At 43.3% G+C, this 27,063-nt stretch overlaps 1 protein-coding gene across 4 annotated transcripts in view; it reads right to left on the reverse strand.

The window, feature by feature from the left end:
- The window catches only part of RAPGEF4 (Rap guanine nucleotide exchange factor 4), a 328,719-nt gene that overhangs the window by 258,207 nt on the left and 43,449 nt on the right, over window positions 1-27,063 (reverse strand). For all 4 annotated transcript variants that reach the window (XM_027964849.3, XM_060411105.1, XM_027964848.3 and 1 more), the window contains exons 2-3: window positions 10,821-10,963; window positions 7,896-7,984 (exon numbers count right to left, since the gene is read on the reverse strand). In XM_027964849.3, coding sequence (XP_027820650.1) covers window positions 7,896-7,984; window positions 10,821-10,963 — 232 coding nt within the window. The remainder of the gene's footprint in view (window positions 1-7,895; window positions 7,985-10,820; window positions 10,964-27,063) is intronic.

Below are 27,063 nucleotides of genomic sequence, written 5' to 3' on the forward strand. Positions count from 1 at the left end.
ATGTCTGTGAAGCTGGGAGAGATGCCTCCCACAACCGCTCAGGGACACGAGGTAGAAGTACTTCCAAGGTATGTTTTGTTTTATGGAGCAGTGGAGTCAATATAATTGATATCAATTGATATAGTTGATAGGAAGGCATTTCCAAGGATGGTAGACTCTAAAAAGTTCACCATAGTTATAGGAACAGGATAATCCATGTATTTCCCAAAGTTCTTACCCGCACACAGCTTCACGGCTGTAACACAAGAGATGAAAGCACCATGAGACCAGTTCCTCAGGGAGGGTCTCAGGGAGGTAGGGCCACATCCCTCTCCATATCCAGAGCTTTGGGTTTCTCCCCTCCAGTCCACGCTTGAGGCCTTGGACTGGGAGAAGGCAAGGAAGCAGAATTGAGCATTGGCCTTACTGCATGAGAGCAGAGAAGCTGGTTCCAACCAGTTCTCAGCAGGATTCTGTACCCTCATCTGCCGGTCCCGAGCAAGGAGCAGACCCACAGGGTGAGGCTACGGTCAGTAGACAAGGTCCCGCCTCCCCAGCTGGCAGAGAGTGTTTCGAAACTGACTGGCAAGTATTTTGCTGGGCTGACCCCAAGCAAAACTGGGAGGTGAGCCCAGTAGCTTTTCCCCTCTCCCCTCCCCTGCAAGGAAAGGGCCTTACTTTACTTGTAAGTTCACCTTACTACCCACCAAACGTTTGTGTTTTCATCCTTCTCCCAAATGAGGAATCAGTGGCTTTCTTTGTTATAATGCTGGCCATCAGTGTGATCCAAGGAGGTGGAGAAAGATCCACCACCCTGTGACCACCACGCATCCTGGCAGTATCCGGGAGCATGCGCCCTTTGTATCTGTAACCCCTCCCCTACACCCAAGTAGCCGGACGCACTGCATGTGTGATTAATGTTAAGTGAGGTACCAGCAGAGCACTGGATTGGGCAAGGAAGTCAGGTGATTTCCAGCGCTATGGGTTACTACTGTGTCATCCTGGGTAGGCAACTCACTCACCTGTGTCTCAGCAAGATGCAGCACAGCTGGGTTAACCTAACAGGGCAGCTCAAATGAAAGAGGGCAAGTGAAATGCTTTGGAAAGGATGACAGTTAATACTACTCTGCTCAGAGGGTATCGCCAATGAGAAGTAAGTATGACCCTCCATGTGGGGTCCAAAAAATTCAAGGAGGATCTGTCAAACCAATCATATGGAGAGCGAGAAGTATGTTTTCTTACCCTAGAGAGCAGAAAAGTTTAATATAAAGGGTGATGGGAAGGGAGAAAAAGTAATATACTGAGACAGGCAGGAAGGTAATATAAATTTATGAGCCAAAGATAATATATTTCTGCTCCGTGTGTTCTTGAAAGTTATATCTTCGTATCATGTAGAAGAAAAAGGGTGATTTCTTTCAGAAAAATTCAATCAATAATACCTAACAAATGTATAATATGAAAATACTGTACCAGAATCTGTGAAGGGTTTTCTTCCTTCTGTGTTCCTTATTTCAATCAGTGGCATCACCACCCGCCTCTTCATCCAAGTCAGGCTCCTCCCTTTCTCTCAATCCCACCCCCCCAACCCATCAACACCAATTATACCCGTTTCACCTCTACTTTGTATATACCACACCTAAATCTCCCTCCCTGATCACCCCTGATCATCCCACCTTCCAACTTAGAAACCCTTTAAAGGGATGGGCCATGTTCATTTCACTGTTTGTCTTCGGGTCTAAAGCAGGTGTTCCCCAACAGTAGGCCTTGGCGGGCGGCAGAGAGGGGCGGGAGTGCAAACACTTGAAAGGAGGGACTTGGAGGTGAGGCATGGAGCTCTGAGCTGGAATCCGAAATGCAGGATGGTGGCTGCATGAGCTCCAGGGGAAAAGCTGCTCCTCCCCACATCATTCCTAAATGGCTCAGCCCTCACTCCGTCCCTTCCCTCTCACATCCTCTGGATGGCACCTGTACAAGCACAGTGGTCAAGAACTTGAGTCCTAGATTCACAACAACCCAATGGAAGAAAAGCTATGACAAACCTAGACAGCATATTTAAAAGGAGGAACATTACTTTGCCAACAAAGGTCAATATAGTCAAAGCTATGGCTTTTCCAGTAGTCATGAGAGTTGGACTATAAAGCTGAGTGCTAAAGAACTGATGCTTTTGAACTGTGGTGTTAGAGAAGACTCTTGAGAGTCCCTTGGACTGCAAGGAGATCCAACCAGTCCATCCTAAAGGAAATCAGTCCTGAATATTCACTGGGAGGACTGATGCTGAAACTGAAATTCTTTCCTATGGACTCATAGGAAAAGACTCTGATGCTGGGAAAAAGTGATGGCAGGAGGAGAAGGGGACGACAGAGGATGAGATGGTTGGATGGCATCATCGACTCGATGGACGTGAGTTTGAGCATGTTCTGGGAGTTGGTAATGAATAGGGAAGCCTGGCGTGCTGCAGTCCATGGGGTCGCAGAGAGTCAGACACGACTGAGCAACTGAACTAAACTGAATGGCTGTGTGCCCTGGGGCAAGTTATTGAGCATCTGTGAAATGAGACTAATCATAGCACTGAATAGGGGAGGGCAATGTAGGGTGTAGCCAGTGAAATAAAGCTTGTAAAGTGCTTTGCATAAAGCCGCTCATAGTGAGCGCTCTGCTACCATTAGCCATTCCGGCCCTCATCTCACCATTCTGGCTCAGATAAAACCCCACTGAGAGCCGAAACTCAGAGGTTAAGTCTGGAAGTTTATCTCCACCATCTCCTCTGACTCCAAACTCTCAGATGAGAAGGGAGGCATGCAGGGCAGGGTGAGACTTGAGGCAAGTAAGTGGAGGGCAGGCTAGCAAGAAACGCTGCTGTACCCATTTTTAAAGATTTGAGTCTTTGCTGTTAACTCCACGTCTCTTTACTTAATTCTATCTTAGTCTCTTTAAATTTTTCTTCTTTTTCTTTTTCGGCCCCCATCCACCTTTTATTTGTATATGAGAAGTAAGAAGAACGTGAAATTGGGAGTGTGTCTGGCAGAAATTCAAATCTTAATTTAGCCATGTACATTTGTGTGGCCCTGGGAATGTTATACCTAAGGTCACTGAGCCTTGTTTTCAAGCTCCTGTAAAACAGGACATAAAAGATGAAGTCAACGAATGCCCAGGGGACCCCAGCACAGTGTGATGCATGAAGGCATGTGCCAGGGTCCACGGCAGGCATGGGCAGTGCTGGTGCTGGTCTCCGGGAATTCCAGGTCTTCCCTGGCTTCCCCTTCCATGGCCCACTGCCCAAACCCATTTTGCCCCCCATGATAGGGGCATATGATAATTAATTTTATGTGTCAACTTAGCTAGACTATGGTAGCCAGTTGTTTAGTCAAATAGCCTAGATTCTGAGGTAAAAGCATTTTTTAGGTGTGATTAACACTTACAAGCAGCACTTTAAAACAGATTACCCTCCATCACATGAGTGGGCCTCACCCAATCAGTTGAAGGTCTTAAAAGCCAATGTCTCCCTTGCGGTTTCCCAAAGATGGAATTCTGCTTCCAGAATGTGACATAGAAATTCTCTCTGAATTTCCAGCTTCAAGATTAATATCTGTAAAGTCTGCATCATCTGCTTTCACCTGAATTTCAGCCTGCCAGCTTGCCCTCAGGATTTCCAACTTGGCAGTGCCCACAATCACATTAGCCCATTTTTTAAAGGACATGTCTGCTATCTATATATCTGTCTATCACCTGTTGATACTGGTTACCTGGAGAACCCTGACTTATACAGGGTACCACTCTGATTGGCTAACCCACTGCCTTGATTTGGCCGCATGACTACTGGGAAGAGACCCAGAGTCCATTACAAGGCCAGAGCAGACAGCAATGACCTTTTTGTTTCTCTCTTTTGAGTCACTTGCCATGAGAGAAGTGTCAGCCATCTCACTCATTCTCCTTAGCTCCTTCCTCTTGTGTGGTTGGAATTCTATCTTCTCCATCAGAGCTGGCTGGATGGCTGGGTCCCCTGTCTATTTCTCCAGAGGGTTGGAGGCTATAGAGGTCAATAAGTCTTCTCTCCCTTATTTCTTAGGGACTCTACAAATCAATTCAGAAAACTCTGGCTGGGACTGTGGTTGGATTCTGTGAAGGACACAGAAGAAGAAGCAAAAAGCCAGCTTTGGTATAAAGGTTATATGAGAATATGAGAAGACTAAGCCCAGCTTCATGCCAAATAGAAGAGAAAAAAGTGGAACCAGTGACAGATTTTATTTTCTTGGGCTCCAAAATCACTGCAGACAGTGATTGAAACCACAAAATTAAAAGACTATTGCTCCTTAGAAGAAAATCTATGACAAACCTTAGACAGCATATTAAAAAGCAAAGATATCACTTCACTGACAAAGGGTTGTGTAGTCAAAGCCATGTTTTTTTTTTTTTCAGTAGGCATGTACAGATATGAGAGTTGGACCATAAAGAAGGCTGAATGCCAAAGAACTGATGCTACCGAATTGTGGTGCTAGAGAAGATTCTTAAGAGTCCCTTGGACTACAGATCAAACTGGGATCAAACCAGTCAGTTCTAAAGGAAATCAACCCTGAATATTCATTGGAAAGACTGATGCTGAAGCTGAAGCTCCAATTCTTTGCCCAACTGATGCGAAGAGCCAACTCACTGGAAAAGACCCTGATGCTGGGAAAAATGGAAGGCAAAAGGAGAAGAGGGCGACAGAGGATGAGATAATTAGGTAGCATCACCAACTCAATGGACGTGAGTTTGCGCGAACTCTGGGAGATAATGAAGAACAAGGAAACCTGATGTGCTGCAGTCCCCGGGCTCACAAAGAGTTGGACAAAACTTAGTGACCAAACAACAACAGAGCCCAAATTAGGAAAGTTCTCTTCACTGGAGCTGAGGTCAAAGCCATAGCTAGAATCTAAAGTTAAAGTTTACCAAAAAATGTTTTTAAATCCATAGCTGTTGCTCAGCTATTCTTGGCAAGCACCCCACACTGAGAGATAACTGGTCAAGGGCAATACTCAGGCAGCCCCTGGCCAAATACTATTTTAATACCATCAAAATCTCATGCCAGCTTAGCCTCTGAGGTGTCAGCACATCGCTGCTGGTGATCTTTATTTCCCTTAAGAACACTTCCTCTGCCTTCCAAATTCTTCCTGCCTCATCTCTCTTCCCTGCTTTGCTTCCCTTCTTACCTTTCTCCTTCCTAACTTTCATCTTCCTTCCTTTTCCTCTTCCCTCACCTTTCTTTATTCAGCTTTTCTGCGTCACCATCATCACTCATTAAGAACCAGCCAGAGGAGGAAGGAAGATCATCCTTTTCTAGGCCCTGTCCCCTCCGCACATCCATGCAGGTAAGAGCAGGTGAAGGTTAGCATCAGAAGCCACTCTGAGCACAAAGGTCTGGAGGGGACCCACCTGGACAGCAGTCTGCAGGCAGAAGGTATGCGGAGATACAGGGCGTGAGAAGATCTGAAAGGATGAGAAACAGCCAAGAGAGAGGGAACTGCTTCATCATATTTCTTCTGAGTCAAACAGTACAGAGTGCTGGCTAAGAGCATATGTTCAAGTGCCTCACTGCTTATTCATCTTGGTCCCTAATTTCTAGATATGTTAGTTGAAACTAGTTAGTTCACCAGTCAAAGACTTGGTTTCCTCATCTGTAAAATGAAACAGTAATGTGACCCACCTCACAAGGTTAAAGGAGCAAATACAGTTACATGCTAAGAACATTGCCTGCTGCTGCTGCTGCTGCTAAGTCGCTTCAGTCGTGTCCAACTCTGTGCGACCCCAAAGACAGCAGCCCACCAGGCTCCCCCATCCCTGGGATTCTCCAGGCAAGAACACTGGAGTGGGTTACCATTTCCTTCTCCAATGCATGAAAGTGAAAAGAGAAAGTGAAGTTGCTCAGTCGTGTCTGACTCTTAGCAACCCACAGACTGCAGCCCACCAGGCTCCTCCATCCCTGGGATTCTCCAGGCAAGAACACTGGAGTGGGTTGCCATTTCCTTCTCCAATGCATGAAAGTTTAAAGTGAAAAGGAAGTCGCTCAGTTGTGTCCAACTCTTAGCGACCCCAAGGACTGCAGCCCACCAGGCTCCTCTGTCCATGGGATTTTCCAGGCAAGAGTACTGGAGTGGGTTGCCAGTGCCTTCTCCAAGAACACTGCCTAGCACATAACAAATATCCAAGAACTGCTAGCTGTTCTCAGTCCCACTGGAAAACTGAGGCAACTTATAAGAATCAAAACCCTTTAGGCTGCTCTGAAATTCAAGAGGGAACTGGCCCTGCAAGAGAGGGCAGGAGGACAGTACCATCGAGGCTGGCAGGCACAGGTTCCAGGCAGTTCCTCGTGGAACTTTTGATGCACAGATGCACTGAGAAGGTATACTCTCAGGTGAGGAGGACTTGGGTACTGGCCTGAGACCCTAACCCTCCATGACAATGGGAAGAACACAGGCTACTGTACTCCAAACTCCAAATGTCCACTAACCAACAATCCACTCGTTAGATGGTAACTGCCCACAACTCCAATATACACACAAATTCCTACAAAGTTAAACCTCAAATGGAGTATGCCATAGATTTTTCTCACAGTTGAAGTGTGCCACATGTGGAAAAGGCTTAGAAGCACTATCTTAAACATGGTATTTGGCTGGAGATTATTTGTCCCTTTAATTCCTTGACCTTTCTTGATATTTCTTTCCAATTTTGTAGTTAGCCAATTCTCTTCCTTAAGTTTTTATCTGAATCCTGATACATGTGAATATAAGACTCAGAACATTTTCATACTGAAGCTGGACGGCAACCTCTAGAGGGGTGTCCTTTTGAGACAAGAGGTTCTTGGCTCTACGTAGGAATGTTCTGTACATGTAGGCCCGTGGAATAATGATGGTGAAAGGGTCACTGCAGATGTGAAAGGAGAATCTAGGACCCATTCCAAACTCACAAATATGATGGAGGAGGCAGCAGGAATATAAGTTTCATCTACTAGGACACCACGCTCCTCAGAGGTGACTGATGAAGATAAAGTAAGCCCATGTTTCTCAGCCCTCCACATTCAACGAGATGAGGTAGAGAAATAGTGAGAGGTATTCCGGAGACTGCCTTGACCATGTTTTCCCTGCATTGCTGGAGCTCACAAAAGGCTGATAAGAGGGGCTTCCCTGGTGGCTCAGCGGTAAAGAATCTGCCTGCCAATGAAGTAGACACAAGTTTCATCCCTGATCCGGAAAGACCCCGCAGGCCACCGAGCAATGAAGGCCATGGCATGCATCACGGATCCTGAGCCTGCGCTCTGGAGCCCAGGGACCGCAGCTACTGAGCCCACGTGCCCCGGAGCCCCTGCTCCGCAACAGGAGAAGCCGCGGCGACGAGAAGCCTGCAAGCGCGAGAGCGAGCCGCCCCTGCTTGCCACAGCTAGGGAAGAGCCCACGCGGCAGCCAGGACCCAGCGCAGCCAAAAATAAGTTAGAAAGTTTAAAGCTGACAAGGGGGTCACTTCTAAGGCAGAGAAAAGTCAGGAATCCAGATTCAGGAGGATCTAAGGAGGAATCTCGGAAGACTTGCTTCTCTTTCCCCTTTGCTCACGTTTCACCTCACGCGAGAGCAGTTTCCCACTGCTGGGGGCTTGGTTGCATTTTTCTAACAGACAGCAGGCAACTGGGCCGCACCTGTGCGCTTCTGCATTTCATGTTCCCACACCTGGCGCCATACTTACATCGTGGAAAACACTCACTATGTATGTTTCTTGAGTAACTTAATAAAGGAATTCAACACATACTTATGGAACTCTGTACTATGGGAAAGATGAAATGGGTTTGAAAATGTAATTTTGATAGCATTCAAGACAGAGGGATAATGTATCATTAAAAATAACAATAATAAATCTTACTTTAAGAAAATAAAAAGAATATGGTATCTTACCTGGTGACTGCTGGTCTCAGAAACTTTAACATCCAAAGACCCTGCCAGGACAGCATACCAGTTGGTTCCAATATCACCTTGTCGAAATACTGGAAAAGAAACACGCAGGTAAGCAGGCCAAATGTAAGTTGGTTTTACCACGTAATCTGATAATTTCTCACTGACTGTTGTGAGCCTAACTTGGACCTAGATGAGATTCCTTTATCTATTCCCACCAGAGCATACCATAATTTTCTTTCCCTCTTCTATCGACAAAGCAATATCCTATTTATTTAACATTCCATGAAGCAGAACTCTTTTATATTTACACAGTAGCAATAAGGGATGATAACCCTAAAGGTTATAAGATTCTTTGAATGTAAGAAGAATTGTCTGGTATTCTCTGTAATTTGTCTTAAAGACACTCCATTGTGTTGTGATACTTGGAAAATCATTACTCTAGATGGGGTATGTATTAAAAAGACTATGTGACTCAGCAAAACCAGATCACCACCTCCAATTTCACAAATCTACTTATATTAAAAAACAACATGTTTTCCAGAATAGAATGTCTCATTTTAAGCTAACCAATGACCGATTAAGAAAAATAAAATCTGTTTAAAAAGCTTTAACTACCATATTGTCATTGTTCACTTGCTACTTTGTTGTATAAACTCACTGCTTTTAGGCATCAGGGGGTAACCACTCTTTGGAAATGATTCTCAGCAGAAATTTCTGAACTCAGTTTTGCTTTACTTTTGTTATCTCAGAGACAAAGCATTTAGCTATTTAGTGAGAATCTTAGTTCCCACATCCTAGTTAAGACCAATAGTTTGGAAAGCCATTCTGAAACAGTGGTTCAAAAATCTCATGCAAACCCAACTACCCTTTTAAATATTCTAGCTAAGTAACTAGATGGAATGATCTGATATTTTAAAATTCTTTTCACAGAATCCTACCTCAGAAGTCAAGTGGCTCAGTGAAGAATCACATGACGACTCAGTGGGACAGTTGAGTTCTGGCAAGGCTAGGGCTCATGCATAAGAGGAAGCTTCTGGGAGCCGTAATTAATGATGACAAGCTGTTCTAAACTCTCTGACTAAAGCATGCTGCGGAAAGGCAGGAACAACAATGGTATCCCACCAGGTGCAATGACAAGCTTGAGATGGGGGATTGATGAGTTTATAGCTGGCCTCGCCAGTAACTCCGCTACTCCTAGCCTTTGTAAGTGACTTACTTTAGATGTAAGGCTTTGCCTTTCATGAACTTCTTGGCCCCCAAAGACATTATCGCTTGCCAATCAAATTCACATTACATATCATAGAAGACTTATTTTGAAAATGGCTGTAAGAAACAGAAGACAGAGTCTTATCTCTAAAAAAAATAATGTTCTCACTAAGTAAGAATAAAAAATATTGGTTTGAAAACAATATGTATGGATGATTTTTTAAACAGAAGTGTGACTGTGCTTTGTGTGCACATAGGCAAATATCTTGAAGGACACACGCAAAATGTAAACAGCAATCTCTGGATTTGGGGATTGTAGGAGATATTTGTTTTGTCTTCTAAATTTTCTACAATGATGTTGTGACAAACCCTGTTAGTTCCCCACTTGAAATCATGCCTTGAACATGGATTATATACAAGTTCCCACCCTCCTCCACAAGGCCAAATACTCAGAGCATATGAGGTTCTTCCCTAGCTCCACCGGGGTAACCATGATTGGTCTAAATCAATCACGTGGTCCCATAATCTGTGCCAGTGATTGGTTTAATCAGAAGGCACCTGATGCAATCCTGGCCATTGAAACAACACAGAAACTCTACTGGAGGACTTCTGGAAAAGAGATAAGAAATAGTCCTTCAGCAGGAATGTTTTGTATCAGCTTGCAATGCCTCCAATTGCTGCAGCTAGTTGCCTCAGAACCACTTGGGACAAATCTTGAGTACAAAAGCCGACACCTCAAGATGAACAGCAAAAACAAACCAACAAAAATATGAGAGAAACCTGAGACCTTAATAATGTCATTGAGACACTTAATCAACCAGCCCTGAAGCCATCCTACCTCAGGACTGCTTATACATGGATAACTGATGTTCCCTCCTTATAGGAATCATAGTCAAGCCAGTTGGATGGGAGTTTTCTGTTACCACAGTATAAAGCATCACAACAGATGGTAATAGCATTACTTTCTAAAATAAGAATATACTTGTATATTTTTTAAATGCAGCTGTCAACCTATCATTTTACTCCCCCCACCCCTTAGTCACATCTGGAATAGATGTTATCAGTGAGGTTAATTCACAACATTACCATTGTAAACCAGCTGTGCTTTAATTTTTAAAATGACTATTATCATTAGTTGAGACCTTTTATCTTATCTTATCCTTTTGCTGTTGCTGTTTAGTCATTAAGTCGTGTTCGAGTCTTTATGACCCCATAGACTATAGCACACCAGGCTCCTCTGTCCATGGGATTCTCCAGGCAAGAGTACTGGAGGGGGTTGCCATTTCCTTCTCCAGGGGGTCTTCCCAACCCAGGGACTGAACCTGAGACTCCTGCGTCTCCTGCATTGGCAGGTGGATTCTTTACCACTGAGCCACAAGGGAAGCCCATTTAATATCCTATTGGCTCCCATATTTCTTGGGTTACAGAAAATAATTATATATTAGAACTTCCAAGGATCTTGCTGAATATATAAATCCTTCCAGCTCCATCTGAAAAGGAGGCTGCCCTGGAAGAACCATGTACATGCTATGAACAAAGGAGTTAAGGAAATGCTATGGAACTGAATAAACAAGGAGAGAGAAATGTCAACCTCGTACCTTTGATTGAGCTCAACTATCTGGCACAAAGACACCCCATTTGCTATCCATCCCCACAGCATAACCACAAATGAACACAAACTTATACATGAAAACACACCACTGGGGTTGCATTTCTTACATGTTATTCCTTTTTCCAGATTCTCATAATAACCACATAAACAAATCTGATGAAGGAGGTTTGGGTGAAATTTCTCAAAAGCTTTAACTTCTTTCAGCCGTGTGAAGATTATATCCACATCTTCACTGGATCGTTCCAGTGGTCTATAAAGGGGAGAAAAGGCACAAAGCTGTATCAGAAAGAACTTACTGGAGTCCACATGCATTATTAGTCTAAATACAAACAGATTAATGGAAATATACGAATTGCAAGTGTTTTACTGTAAACATTTATTCCCCTACAACCGTTACAAATATTTCCAGGCCTAGAGCCTGTCATATAGAGTGAAATAAGTCAGAAAGGGAAAAACAAATATATATTAACATATATATGTGGGATCTAGAAAAATAGTACAGATGAACCTATTTGGAAGACAGGAATAGAGACACAGATGTAGTGAGCAGACTTGTGGACACAGAAGGGGAGGATGGACTGGGAACCAGACTGACATATGTGCAAGCCATGTATAAAACAGATAGCTAGTGGGAACGTGCGGTATAGAACAGGAAGCTCAGCTTGGTGCTCCGACCTAGACAGAGGAGAGGCTGGCAGGGTTGATGGAGGTCCAGGAGGGAGGGCACGTATGTATACATACAGCTGATTCACTGCGTTGTACAGCAGAAACTAACACAACACTGTAATACCCCAATTAAAAAAAAAGAAAGAAAATATTTCCAGACCTTTGTCTACTACTCACCCTAAACGACTGCAGGTGGAAAGTCACAATGACTGCAGATGGTATGATATAGTGATTTATAATAAAAAACACAAAATTATAAGAAACTGTTCACTGTTCCTTGCACAGAGCTAAAACTCGTGCTATTTCATATATAAGAGTCACAGGGGTATCTTTGGCTATATTTGGCCTTTTGTCCTCAGATCCTGAAATGCTTAAGAGTCATAAAGGTGAAATGGGTGTCAAGCTCCTTTCCATCACAACTGAGTTTATATTAACAAAGTGTCTTTGGGAAACTCCTAGGTAACCTAAGGATGGGGACTGGTTGCCTGGAGAACCAGTCATGGGACTAGAGGGTTGGAAATTTGAGCAGCACCCTCTGACGTTTGGGGGGGCGGGAGATTGAGTTCAGTCACCAATGACCAATCAGTTTCATCAAGCACGCCTACGTACTGAACCCTCCATAAAAACCCCTCAACAGTGGGGCTGAGGTTGGTGAACACTTGGAAATGTGAGGAGTGGCACCAGGAGAGGGCCTGACTTCTCTGTGCCCCTTCCCATACTTCGCCTGTGGTTCTCTCCTACCTGGCTCTTCCTGAACTATACCCTTTTATAAGAAACCTAGTAAGTAATTGTTTCCCTGAGTTCTGTGAACAGCTCTATCAACTTCATCCGCTCAAAGAGGGGCTCGTGGGAATCTCCAGTTTACAGCTGGTCAGTCAGAAGCACAACTGTAAGAGCAAAGACAAACTGCAAACTGCAGAGGTGGGACTGTCTACAGGTGAGTGTGAGTGAAAGCCGCTCAGTTGTGCCCAGCTCTTTGCGACCCCATGGACTATATAGACCGTGGAATTCTCCAGGCAAGAATGCTGGATTGGGTAGCCTTTCCCTTCTCCAGGGGATCTTCCCAACCCAAGGATTGAACTCAGGTTTCCCACATTATGGGCAGATTCTTTACCAGCTGAGCCACCAGGGAAGCCCTTTTTAACTACCGAGCCACTGTTTTCCTGCTTTTTCTTCTTCTCGTGGTTCTTCAGCTCTACAGGATGAATTTCACTGTCCATTATTAAAAACTTTCTAAGTCAGACAGCAAGGTCAGACAGAGGTTAATTCCTCTAAAGTTAAAAAGACACAAACCAAACACATTTTCAATAAAATAAAATTCTTTTGAGTACTACATAAATTTTAATGGTAAATAATGCCTACTGGCAGTACCACAAAAGAACATTAGAATATGTTTATGATCTTGAAAGGAGTGGTTTTAATACTTATTTATAACTTTTTATCATATTTACCTTTCAGATTAATGGCATTCAAATAAACAAGACTTAACATTGCAATATGAGTTATCAAAATCTGGAGACATAAGAGACCTGGGTTCGATCCCTGGGTCAGGAAGATCCCCTAGAGGAGGGCACGGCAACCTACTCCAGTATTCTTGCCTGGAGAATCCTCATGGACAGAGGAGCCTGGCGGGCTACGGTCCATACAGTTGCACAGAGTCAGACATGACTGAAGCAACTTAGCACATGAAATTTTAAATGACTCTCTGCCAAACACATCCTTTCATGAGTCCACATTCATTTTAATTATCCATTCAGTAAACTATATTGCTTTCCTATTTATATAAGATATCTCCCTCTGGAATAACAGAGATGAACAAGAAGCCAACCCTACCCACAACGAGCTCATACTCCAGTCGGGAAGGGAGCTCCAAAACCAGAATTAGAACACTGTATGGTGAGCATGGGAACACACGTGCCCACAATGTTCTGGGCTGGACCTTCTTTTACTACAAAGAATGCAAACATGGAAACTACCAAAGTCAGGTATATGAGGGAGAGCAAAGGTTCTGGATTCCACCTGCTGCCCACACTCATTATGCAATGTGAAAACGTAATATGGTCTTAAACCTTAATGCAGTCAATTTGGGATCATCTAGGGACCATTGAACCAGTTTCTGGATTAGTCAGAGCATAAGATAATAACACATAGGCATCTTCATGGGAAGATGTACAATAACCTTAAAATCACCGAAACATCTCCTCTTAGATGACTTCTGTTGGTTGACTATATGATAATAGACATTTGCGAATCCTCTGCCTCGAGGAGGGCCCCCCTCTTCACCAGTCTGCTAAGTAAGCACACCCCCACCCTGGGCTACATCCCACAGAAGCTCCCGGAGACCTTCCAGGACAGGGGGTGCCAACACCCAGCAGTCAGACCTCGGGCAGGGGTGCAGGAAGTAGGTGAAGAGGGAAAGGAAAGGAAGAGGGGAAGGCAAGACTGCTCTCTGCCAAGTTGCCTTCCCAGAGTCGTGAACAGAAGGCTCGCCCAAGAAATGGACAATAACAGGCTGTAATGGGACCGTTATCTTGCGGGAACGTATGGAATGCTTGATAATACTTCATTTGTATTTTTTCTAAATTTCCAGATGCCTTCTGAAGATCAAATAAATGTATTTCAGAACACTGGGGATAAAGCTAAATAAATACATTTGCATTAAAATGACTTTGCAGTTTGTTTTGATTCTTTGTGCTTTAACAGTAACTCGGGGTTATAAAGAGCTTGTCCCCATTCCTACTGAACTTTTGAGTCTGAGATAATACATGGAGCTTTATAAATTATAAAGGGCTACAGAAGCTGTTCTTATTATGAGTACCTTCAGCTTCATTGTTGTCGTTGCCACAAAGACCGTTTAAAAGAATGAATAATGTGCTTAAAGACAATACTGAAATTCTCCTGTGGTTTTGGAAGGGTTTATAGATAGGTGTGTATGTATATTTTTCTCTATTATAACAACAGTAAAATCTCAAACAAATGTACTTGATAACATCAGCCTTTCACTACTGACTTCTTAAAGGGCTTTGAAATATTCATCATCACAGCCTTGACAGGTGAAGCAAGTATTCTGAAATCTTTTTTTCCAGCAAAAACATTATAACAGAGGCTAGGTAAGTATTATAGTATACTAAAATCATGTGTTTATAAAGCCAGTGATGACATGGATATATCAAAAGTCTTTGAAACTCAAGATGTTTACCACTTATCATGTTAGCATTTTAATTATATGATTATTAACCACTTAGAATACTGAAATGTTGACTCTTTACTAATTACAAGTTTTCCCAACAACATCAACAAAATTCAGAAAGAAGGTGTTGAAATGCATTCATTTGATCTGCAAACATTTACTGAGTGTCTGTACAAGAGAAGAAAGGACTCGGTGACACAAAGCACATGGCTCCTGTGCTGAGGAAGTTCAAACTGAGTTAGCGGGAGTTGTACATGCACAGCAATTATCAAGGTGATATGTGGTAAGAAGGGCAATTAACATAGGAAAGAAGGAAATTTGAATTCAGAAGAACAGATATTACTGGTGAATGCAACTTCTATAAAGACTTCCTGAAGGCACAACTGAAAATTCTTCCTAGAATCAGTTCTTCCCTGTTTCTCTTTTAATTCCTATTGTACCACCATTTTTCCATCATTTATTCCTAAAAATGTGGTGAGTCACTAGGGCTCCTCTCCCTAGAGACCTGCTTTACCGACTCTGCTCTCTGTGAATTTCTTACCCACCAGCCCCCTACCACACACACACACACACACACACACACACACACACACACACACACAGATATACACATATACAGAGATGTACACACACAGATATACATATGTACAAACACATACACACAAGCACACACATACACAATGATAAAGATCCTTTGTTGACCAAACTGGAGTTGGACTCCTGAATCTTTTCCTAGACCCATCTGTGTACTTCTTTGTAAAATGCAGTTTTAGCAAGAATCTCGCTTAAAAAGTCAGTTTAACCAGAGCCCTCCGTTCTTGATATCTGACCACCCTCCATATCTGATTGGGTTTCACATCCTCCACCATCCCCCAGATGATACCTAATCACCCTTGTCTTCAGTAAAAATCCAGTCAGGTCAGTTTACCCAGAATCTCCCTTACCCTTGATGTTTTCTCTCGGTAATTTTCCATCCACTGAGCACCTCCCTAACACACACACACCTTGCTCCTTGACTATGAGTTCCCACTTGTCCATGCTGTGTTCAGAGTTGAACCCAATCCCTCTGCCCCACTGTAAAATCCTATGACAGCGGTCCTCATAGCTACCTCAACAGTCCTAAAAAACTGCTTACTGCCTTTAACAAGCGTCGGTGAACACGTTTTTCATTAACAACACACACACACACGCACACACACTTGAGCACATCCCTCAACTCAACCAATTGCCAAAATTCTCTCGTCTCTTGAGTCTGCCTGTGTTCAGGGTGACTCTGAGAAAAAGCCCCTTGATGGTTCCGAAGACCCCAGGTGCAGCTGCAGCCTTTTATCTCCACAGCTGAGACCGACTATCATAATGAACACCGTGACCTCTGTGACCCTCCAAAAATATGCCCTGCACATCGGCCGCCAGGGAGCAGAACGTGTTAAGTCTGCAAATTCCTTGTCTAATGCCTCTCTATTTAGAAACCATGCCCCTGGCTTCTATGTCTCCATAAAAGAGTGAAGAACAAATGGCCCCCCAAGGGTCCCAAATAAGCGAGTTGGGGCTGGAGGTCACCAGGGGCACCACTGTGGCCCTGAGCAAACAATAGAGGGGGCAGAATACCTCCACCCTCCTTTACTGGCAACCAGTGTGTCATCAGTCTCACGAGAGAGAGAGATGCCAGCTCTGGGGCCCAGGGCTGCTTGGACAGTTGAAAAAGCCTGTCATCAGGCTGAGGGCAGGATCAGTCTTGCTAATATCTAAACAAGGCTAACCCTGCATTTATTAGTGAAAAGAGAAAGGGAAACCTTTTGACCAGGCTCAGTGTGCTACGGGTCCTCTCATCACAAATACAAAATCAAAGTACAGCCTGGCCCAATTTTAACAGACCCTTTTCAAAACCCTTCTCTGACTGCATGAGCGTTTGACCTCAGGATGGAATAATCCAGCTGGGCACACACCTCTCCACTACACACCGCAGTCAGGGGATCCCAGCTCCCAGCCAAACCGGATGCTTACTGGACTCCAAGCATCGCATCAAGTAGAATGCTTTCCTAATTTTCCTCAGATGATACACTTACTCCATTAGCATTATGTTAAAAATAATTTCTTTTGGCTCCTTAACCTTTTAAAGTGGCTTCTGGGATGACTCATAACTGATGCCTCCTTACAACTGCTTTGTAGAGAAGTCTGAAATGACGGCTTTTTTTTTTTTTTTCTCTCATGCAATTTGCACCATAGCATGCAGATGCTCTCAAAAATCATTCCACAGTACTTAGTGCTACATTCAACTTTGAGATGACGCTGTTCAAAAAATTGCCACTGCAACCATTAACCACTTGAAGAGACCTAAGACCCTTAGATTGTGAGGATTAGAAAAAAGGAAATGGGAATCTCTTGAGATCTTTCTGATAAGTCTTTTCTCAGTGCTCTTTATTCCTGGGCAACAAGAAGGAGACTCTTGAAGGAGAAACAAACTGAAAAAAGGAAGGCTGAGGATAGGGGAGTGGGGAGGACATTATTTTTAAGCTTTTATGTGTTCCAACCTATGGGCAGCAGCAGAGGGAAATGCGTTTTGAGCAGGCAGTTTGAAAATGCCTTCTCCTCTGTGGATCAGCTGGTTGAAAATCTCTGGCTTTAAAAAAGGGTATCGAGTATGCTACCATGATGGTAGATAATCTGGTCCCCGTGCCCCACTCCAGCTACCTATTTCCTTCGGCCCTTCTGAAGAGGAAAAGTTAAAATTTTACATGACCTCCTGTTCCTTCTACCCTCTGTAACTCAGCTTGCTCCTTGCAAAGTCTGGATCACGTAGGTCACGTAGTCTCAGAAAGTGGGGACATACTTACAATGCTAGGAACTGGAGCTTATCTCATTCACCTTGTCCTGCTCTTTGCAACTACCCAGCCCCTGCAAACCAGCTTAATCATGCCTGTCTGTGTAAAGGTCAAGCATCCCCCTCCCCATCTCGACTGTGGTTCCCACGCGTCCAAAACCCCTTAGTTTAAACCAGCCTATTAACAGCCAGTGTTGCCCACTATAGTCTGTCTATAAAAACTCTGTAACTCCTTTGTTCAGGGCTCAGAGCTTGGAGTGTTAACTTCTTTGGGTCTACCGACGTAATAAACCTGAGTTCTCCAACCCTCCGAGTGTGGTCCTTGGTTTCTTGAGTCCTGGTTTCTGCAACACTGCCTCTTCTAGTCTCCTCCAGACATACAGGTGTCTCTGTTGCCCCTTAAAAGGCCTCTGCGCCCCCTCCCCCACCCCACCGAGAGCCTCGCAACAACTATTTCTCCTGCCAGGGACGGGCTTCCCAGGTGGCTCTAGGGGTAAAGAACCTACCTGCCAATGCAGGGGACATAAGAAATGTGGGTTGGATCCCTGGGTTGAAAAGATTCCCTGGAGAAGAAAATGGCAACCCATTCCAGTATTCTTGCCTGGAAAATCCCATGGACTGAGGAGCCTGGGACAGTCCATGGGGTCGCAGAGAGTCAGACGTGCTGAGCTACTAACACATCTCCAGCACCCTGAACAGTGTCTGGAACACTGTTGAAAGAACAAAGACATTTTTGTGTCTTTTGTATTAGTACTTGTAAATGTATTATTATTTATTATTGAAAATGAAGAACATTTCAAAGAAAATTATATTACTTTTTGGTTAAGAAGTATCTTCCCTGGTGGCTCAGTTGGTAAAGAATCTGTCTGCAATGCGGGAGACCAGGGTTCAGTCCCTGGGTGGAGAAGGTCCCCTGGAGGAGGCAATAGTTACCCACTCCAGTACTCTTGCCTGGAGAATTTCATGGACAGAAGAGCCTGGTGGGTTATAGTCCATGGGGTCACAAAGAGTCAGACACAACCGAATGACTAACACTTTCACTTTCACTTTGGTTAAGAAACTATCAGTAAAATATTTGTTCTTCTTGATCACTTAGATCAAGTTAGAGTAATAATAAATCCTCACACTTCCAATGTTCCCAGTGAAAGAATACAGAAAGAATCATTTCATTTTTTATATTAATAGCAGCTTAATTATTGACCAAGATTTCTTGTGGGATCCATTTTTTTTTCATGTGAAGCCACGCTAATTTTCATGACTAATTTAGTACATCTAAATATTAAAAAATGTGATATTACTCAGCCTTTCCTGAATGTAAAAACCATATGGAGAATGGAAATAATGGAGTTCTAAAGCTGTAGCCCTGAAACAGAGATTGGTACCATTTTTTAAGATATACACTCAAATCCATTCAAGTAGGCACAAATGGAAAATAGTTCTAAAGTGAAGTATATAAAACAGCACCAACAACTACAAGAGAGTTTATCATTCTTGTGTGGAGGTAATTAGGCTGCTTGCATGGTAACTAATCTGTCCTGCCCCACAATACTTGCAATGGATATAAGGATATTTAAATTGGAGGGGGCAGCCCTGAATTTTACTTTAACTGATAAACAACCTATAGGAGTAGAAAATTGAGTTTATAGGCATACTGAGGGAAGACACATCTCCAGATGAGTGATGGGGTCATGGAAGCTTGAATTCAGTTCTCATAAAGAAGAACACAGGCAGGAGGGCTAAATAATAGGAATTCCTGGGAAGAGCTCAAAAGAGGACAGAAAAAGGACTTAGTATGTCAAGGTGGGCAACATTTTGACCTAGAACCAAAAATTTTCAACCAGAATTTATTTCATCAATTTATCAACCTGTTACTGAAGAACACCCAGTCAAAGAAAGCCTCAGACAACAGTCAAAGAAAGCCTTATCGGTGGCTTTGGTTCACTAACAAAACCGTCTCTGTATCTGATGCCACAGATTGATCAGTTGAGCAACGTGTAGAATGGCAATTTTTTAAAAATATATGGAATTTTCCATTTATTAAAAACTCTATTGTTTCAATACAAAGAGAAGAGAACATCTACTCTTGCTATGATGGAGTTAACTGGTGCCACAGTAAACAACTTAAAAGTTGAACAAAATACAGGAAGCAACTGTTCTCAGGCATTAGATAACAGGTAATGCAGGACTATGACTAGGAAGGATGGAAATACAAGAGGTGATCCACACAATAACTTTGACACTTTGCCTGGAAATACTTTGCGGAACACAGACACGGAGGGAGAACCCAAGTAGAGCACGGCAGTATCGCGGGGCTGGTGGGGCACTTATTGGCATTCAGGGATGCTGAAGTAGCTGAAACCTGCAGTGAAGTGACCCCGAAAGAGGGAAGTTGTTCATAAAAAGGGCTCCAAAATTTAGCAGAAGGGTCTTCTTGACTTATTAGCTGCCAATGTGCAGTCCAATACTCATGCAGAAGCCCAGCAGGCAACAGCTTCTGGGGAGTAAAAGCTGAACAGAGATTCTGGAGGTCACACAGTGCTGAGGGATATAGCAGCCCTGACCAGCCAGAGTAGTCAGACCTCATCAATCACCCTAGACCTTCAACTGAGACTAAAAAAGACCATTCTAGCTCCAAACCTAGAATTACCCTAACAAGGCTGAAAAATAAGCCTCAGTAGAAACAAGCCTCAACAGAAACTTACTGATCAGTAAATAAGTTACCTGCCTATGGAAACAGAAGGTAACATGACTTAAAGAAAGTAACAAATTCCAGACTCTTTATTTATTTATTTACATTTTATTTTATTTGTTTAAATTTAAATTTATTTATTTTAATTGGAGGCTAATTACGTTACAATATTGTATTGGTTTTGCCATACATCAACATGAATCCGCCACAGGTGTACACGTGTTCCCCATCCTGAACCCCCCTTCCACCTCCCTCCCTCCAGACTCTTTAATATAAGAGGATCACACTGTCTAGCATACAATCAGAAATTACCACATATATGAGGAAACAGGGAAATTTGACTCATAATGGGGAAAAAAGTCAATAGAAACAGACCCAGAGATGATAGGGATGGCAAATATACCAAACAAGGACTTTAAAATAGCTATTACATTTAAGGACTTACAAGAAAAGATTAGCATGAGTGAAGAGATGAAGAATATCAGTAGAGGAAACAGACACTATCTAAAAAGAAGCAGATGAAGATTCTAAAACTGAAAAGTACAAAATATGAAAAGGAGAAATATTCACTGGATGGGCTTAAGAGGAGATTGAGCCCTGTGGGAAAACAAATCAGTGAACCTTACGGCAAAGAGTAGAAAGTAACCAAAACTGAAACACAGCGAGAAAAAAGGATAAAAATTGAACAGAGACTTGATGACATGGGGGATAATAACAAAAGTTTAATATATATGTCTGAATACTCTTTGGAAGGACTGATGTTGAAGCTGAAGCTCCAGCATTTTGGTTACCTGATGTGAAGAGCTGACTCACTGGAAAAGTCCCTGATGCTGGGAAAGATTGAGGGCAGAAGGAGAAGAGGGTGTCAGAGAATGAGATGGCTGGAAGGCATTACTGATGCAATGGACATGAACTTGGGCGAACTATGGGAGATGGTGAGGGACAGGGAGGCCTGGCTTACTGCAGCCCATGGGGTCGCAAAGAGTCAGACACACCTGGGTGACTGAACAACAACTGAAGTCTCAGAAGAAAAACACAGAGAAGATAGGAAAGAAAAAAATATTTTTGAAGAAAGAATGGCTGAAATTTTTCCAAGTAAAGTGGCAGTATATAGCTCCAGAGAGCCTAAACTGTTATGAAACAAAATTTCTACTTTATGAGTATAGTGTAGTAAAGATGGGCACAAAAGCTTTGTCATGATCTCCATCAAGAAGTGGGACCAGGCTTCCCTGGTGGTTCAGTGGTGAAGAATCTGCCTGCCAACGCAGGATACATGGGTTCCTGGTCCAGAAAGATCCCATGCACCATGGGACAACTAAGCCTATGTACCACAAGCACTGAAGCACGAATGCAACAAGAGAAGGCGCCACAATGAGAGGCCTGTGCACTGTAGCCAGAGAGTGGCCCCGGCTCACCACAACCAGAGAAAGGCCCACGCAGCAATGAAGACCCAGCACAGTCCAATAACTAAATAAAGCAGAAGTGGGGCTTGTGAATGAATCCAGATGGTGAAACAGTGGAAACAGTGGCTGACTTTATTTTTTTCGGCTCCAAAATCACTGCAGATGGTGATTGCAGCCATGAAATTAAAAGACGCTTACTCCTTGGAAGAAAAGTTATGACCGACCTAGACAGCATATTCAAAAGCAGAGACATTACTTTGCCAACAAAGGTCCGTCTAGTCAAGGCCATGGTTTTTCCAGTGGTCATGTATGGATGTGAGAGTTGGACTGTGAAGAAAGCTGAGCGCCGTAGAATTGATGCTTTTTTTTAATATAAATTTATTTATTTTAATTGGAGGTTAATTACTTTACAATATTGTATTGGTTTTGCCATACATCAACATGAATCTGCCACAGGTATACACGTGTTCCCCATCCTGACCCCTCTTCCTCCTCACTCCCCACACCATCCCTCTGGGTCATCTCAGTGCACCAGCCCCAAGCATCCTGTATCATTGCATCGAACCTGGACTGGCTATTCGTTTCACATATATTATACATGTTTCAATACCATTCTCCCAAATCATCCCACCCTCGCCCTCTCCCACCTCATGCTAAGAGTTGACTCATTGGAAAAGACTCTGATGCTGGGAGGGATTGGGGGCAGGAGGAGAAGGGGACAACAGAGGATGAGATGGCTGGATGGCATCACTGACTCGATGCATGTGAGTTTAAGTGAACTATGGGAGTTGGTGATGGACAGGGAGGCCTGGCGTGCTGCCATTCATGGGGTCGCAAAGAGTCAGACACAACTGAGCGACTGAACTGAACTGAGTGAATCCAGGCTAACCCTGTGACCAATAGAATGTGGTAGAAATGATACTATGTCACTTATATTATCAAGTTGTATTACCTTCAGCAAGTTGCTTAACCTCTCTGGGCCTTGGCTTCTTCATAACCAAAAGGGAGCTGTAGGCCTAAATTATCTTGGAAATTCTGTCCATCTTTAGAAAAGCCTATCTTCTAAGAGGAGTAATATACTGAGACAATAAATAAATAAATTGCTGTCATTTAGTCACTAAGTTGAGTCTGACTTTTGCAGCCCCACAAACTGTAGCCCACCAGGCTCTTCTGTCCATGGGATTTCCCAGGCAAAAATACTGGAGTGGGTTACCACTTCCTCCTCCAGGGCATCTTCCTGACCCAGGGATCAAACCCAAGCCTACCGCATTGCAGGCAGATTCTTTACCACTGAACCAGAAAAGCCCAAATAATAAATACATAAAATTTAATCAGGGTAAAATGAAAAGTGTTGCCCTATAATTACTTTGTGGCTCAGACTCTAAATATCTTAACCAAAATGAGACTAGGACTTCCAGATCTATGGCTAAGGCACAATGCACTCAGGAGTTTGACTGGAGTAATGTTCTCTGTATGTTTAGTTGGCCATGGCCTACAAAAGGGTAGAGGGTACCATTAGCTAAAGTTATTAGTAAACCAAAGATTCCCTAAGGCATGGTAGGATGTAGTTTTTACAGATAGAGTCAAACACTTCTTTCACAGTACTCAGGCTTTAATACTGAGTAGACTGTCTAATAAATCTAGAGCTGGATAGCAGAGAAAATACTGAATAAAATTTCACAATAAATTCTTGCTAGACTAAAGCCTTTTGTCATACTCACTAAGTCCAAGACAGCGTATTTCCATAGTTTCAATACGACAAATGCCAGGGAAAACAGATGCCTTGAATTTCATTCTTTCGGGAAACAGCTTTGGGTACCCCTTCAGAGTGTGAAATGGCCAGAGCAGTCCACACGAACACACATTTCCAGCACGCCTCACTGCAGAGAATGAAACGCCCCAGGCAGCAACATGATTCACGCCAAGGGCATATGGCAGGCATTATGATTAGTTAGGGATGAAGATTCAGTTTGACAGGTTTTCTTTTTGTTGTTAGTCATTTCAGTTTTCAAAGTGATCAGAATTAATAGTCCAGGCCAGGTAGGCTGGTATCTAGAACGCTGATTTAATAAAAAGAAAGCCAGCCTTGCATATAATTTCAGGCAAGATTTGAATTATTGCATCCAGCAGTTATGACTACTCAGGCAATAAGATGCCTGGAGACTGAATTCCCAAAGAACCAGTAGCTGGACAAGGCCGATATCAGAAAGGGATCTTGTCACAGTTGCATGTGGTCCATTTAGTAATAGGATATTATGACTCCCCATCTATGCCAAAGACAGATCTAGTTTGAGAGATCATAACAGATTTCCTAGATGCCAGAAGCTGGTCTACCTCATCTAGTCCTCTTCGGAGGGTAGGGAGCCAGTCCTTAGAGCCAACAAGAATCAGATGCTCACACCGTCCCAGCCCCAAGTCTCCACGCAAGCAAAACACGAAGTACCTTTGTTCTATAGCTTTTGTTCATCCAAGCAGAGATAAAAGGCATAAGAATTCTGAATTTCAGACTCTAATCTCTCATCCAACAAATTTATTGCATGTTAACCAAGTGCAAAGTACAATGAAAAGTTTTCTGAGAATTACAGGAAGAATAAGACGTTCATTCTGCCCTAAAACCACTTCTGATCTCCAAGAGGATCTAAAATCTCTATATAAATGATGAAAATGCAAGGATGAAAGCAGTCAAATGGGTCCATAAAAAGTCCCACAGAGGTCTATATAGTGACTCCTAGGAGTTCAGAGCTAGATGAGACAGGAATGCGTGGATAAGGCTTCACAGAGAACTTTTTCCTTCCAACTTTCAGCTTCCTACAGCATTTAAGCTGAAATTTGAGCTGGGTCATGGAGAGTGGACAGAAATTGTATAAGCACAAACACAGGGGAGAAGGTTTCCAAGCAACAAGATGATAAACTGAAAGTGAAAGTGTTAGTCATTCAGTCATGTCTGACTCTTTGCCACCCCATGGAATTCTTTAGGCAAGAATACTGGAGTGGGTTGCCATTCCCTTCTCCAGGGGATCTTCCCAACCCAGGGATTAGACTTGGGTCTCCCCATTAGGCAGATTTTCCCACACTGCAGGCAGATTCTTTATCTAACAGATTCTAACAAGATGATAAAGCATGAGCAAAGGCATGGAGGTAAGAAATTATAAGCCAAGAGTATCTAGTAGATTCAGTGGTTTGAAGTTCCAACGGCCTCTCAAAGAGGAAAACTAAGAAATTGGACTGGATCCCTACTAAGGGCAGGGCTGGAATGCCAGCCAGTGAGTGTATAGACTTTATTCTGCTAACCAGAGGGGACCAGCAGAGATTTTAAGGAGACTGAAGAAATCAGAGATATCATTTTGAAAAATCAGTCTGCGAGCAGGGAATGAACTGGAGGAGAAAGGGATAAAAGTTGAGGGGGCCAATTAAACAGAGCTTTAGGGCTCCACTTGTCACCTTCATTCAGGTGTAACAGCCATAACTCTCTTCTCCTTCTCTCTGTAATGCCCACCTAGAAGTAAGGTGACACTAAGTCCAGGTTTTCCTGGGACAGTCACAGTTATACCTACAGGCCCAGTGAAACTATTAATAGTGTCCCCATTCACTCTCACAAGTATCCTAATTTGGACAAGTTATTATACATGCCCCTTTCTTGGATTGCCTTCCTCATTCCACCTCTCAGCAGGTGCTCTGCTAGATATCAGGGATGCAAAGCCAATTCCTACACTCACTGATCAGCAATTATGTGATGTTTGTCTCCCTCCCATGGACAGAGGGAGAAGGCAATGGCGACCCACTCCAGTTCTCTTGCCTGGAAAATCCCATGGGCGGAGGAGCCTGGTAGGCTGCAGTCCATGGGGGTGGCTAAGAGTCGGACACGACTGAGCGACTTCACTTTCACTCTTCACTTTCATGCATTGGAGAAGGAAATGGTAACTCACTCCAGTGTTCTTGCCTGGAGAATCCCAGGGACAGAGGAGCCTGGTGGGCTGCCGTCTATGGGGTCACATAGAGTCGGACACAACTGAAGTGACTTAGCAGCAGCAGCAGCAGCATGGACAGAGGAGCCTAAAGGACCATAGTCCATGGAGTGTCTAAAGATCTGGACATAGTGACAAAACACACAGTTGGCTTTTAAGGCTGTTCTGCCACTGAACGCTCATTCTTCTGGGTTTAGAGCTTCTGCAGTCTTGTGCCCCAGCTCTTAGACAGCAGGGACAGGCCAGAGCAGGAGGTAGCTCTGACTGAAAACGTGCTGGTGTTGGAGAGTGGAGGCGGGATGGCAGAGGAGGTGTAGGAAGACAACATGCGGATCCTCAAGGCTGGGGCAGGGAGACATGGAGAACAAGGGCCCTTCCAGCTGTTGATGAGTAAGGTTCCGGAATGTCTTCTCTCATCTGCAAGCGTCAGTGGGTGTGCGAAGATGATGAAAGGGTACACTGAATAAGGAAAACTAAAAATGTAGCTCGACCGCATGAAAGTCATCCTAATTACAGTCATTTATTTGAACATCATATGAACCATTTGTCCATAATTACAGTGCTGTCCAGGAACAAATATGTAAATCATGAAAGGTGTCAGATCACTTTTATTGTAGTTTTATTTAATTAAAATAGTAAGTTCTCTACAGTATGTTTATAATGTAATCATGGTTTGTTATTCATGCGGCATGATCACTTGCTTACAATATTAATTCCTTCTAATACTAATATGCCATTGTATGCAGTAAAAGACCTGGATTTCTCAGATACCTGTGGACTTTTATGGAAAAGTTCAAAAGCCATCTCAGAGTGCTCGCCCTGGTCCTCTGTATGTCTGAATCATCACAGCTAAGATGACAGAAACCCAGAAAAGGAAGGCTCCAAACCATACATCTGCCCTGTTTGTTGTAAAGACTTCTGCATACCAAACCTTCTATCCAAATATAAGGTGATTTATCCACAGGACACGCCATCCAAGTGCCAAGAATGGGGTATGGCCTTTGTCCAACTGACAAAGACACCAACAAACACACTACGGTGGGCGCCCCTTCTCCTGTGTTGAATGTGAAGGGACCTTCACCGGGCTGGAACCCCCGCAAGCCTATCAGCAGGTTCGTACTGGAGAGAAATCACACTTCTGTGCTTCCTGTGCTCTTGCTTTCACTGAGGCATGTGCTCTGACGAGGCATGATGGACTCATAAAGCAGAGAAATCCTAGTGGCTGGGACAGTTCTGTTTATAATCATCTTTCAGTTCTGTCTCCATTAGGATCGACTGCAGGCTTTCTAACAGAGTCATTAACTTGCCCAGATTTTTTTTTTGTATTTCCAAGATCCTGCATCCTCATGGATCTTAAATAAATTTAATAAATTTATTTAATATAGCTTAATAAATTTAATATAGCTTAAAATAAATCTAAGGATATGGTTCCCACCCCTTAGAAATGCTATGGTCATTTCTAAGCAGGAATAAAGGAGGTATTTACAGGTAAGATAACACTGTTATTAATGAGTGAGAATTGAATGAATTTTTCAGTTGGCAGACTCCTCATCAAGAAATCTTTGGTTCTTTTCCTAATTTGGTGCTCTGCTTGGTCCTTTAGGACTAGTCTTAAT

This window comes from Ovis aries, chromosome 2 (assembly GCF_016772045.2).
Source record: "Ovis aries strain OAR_USU_Benz2616 breed Rambouillet chromosome 2, ARS-UI_Ramb_v3.0, whole genome shotgun sequence".
Taxonomy (NCBI): Eukaryota; Metazoa; Chordata; class Mammalia; order Artiodactyla; family Bovidae; genus Ovis; species Ovis aries.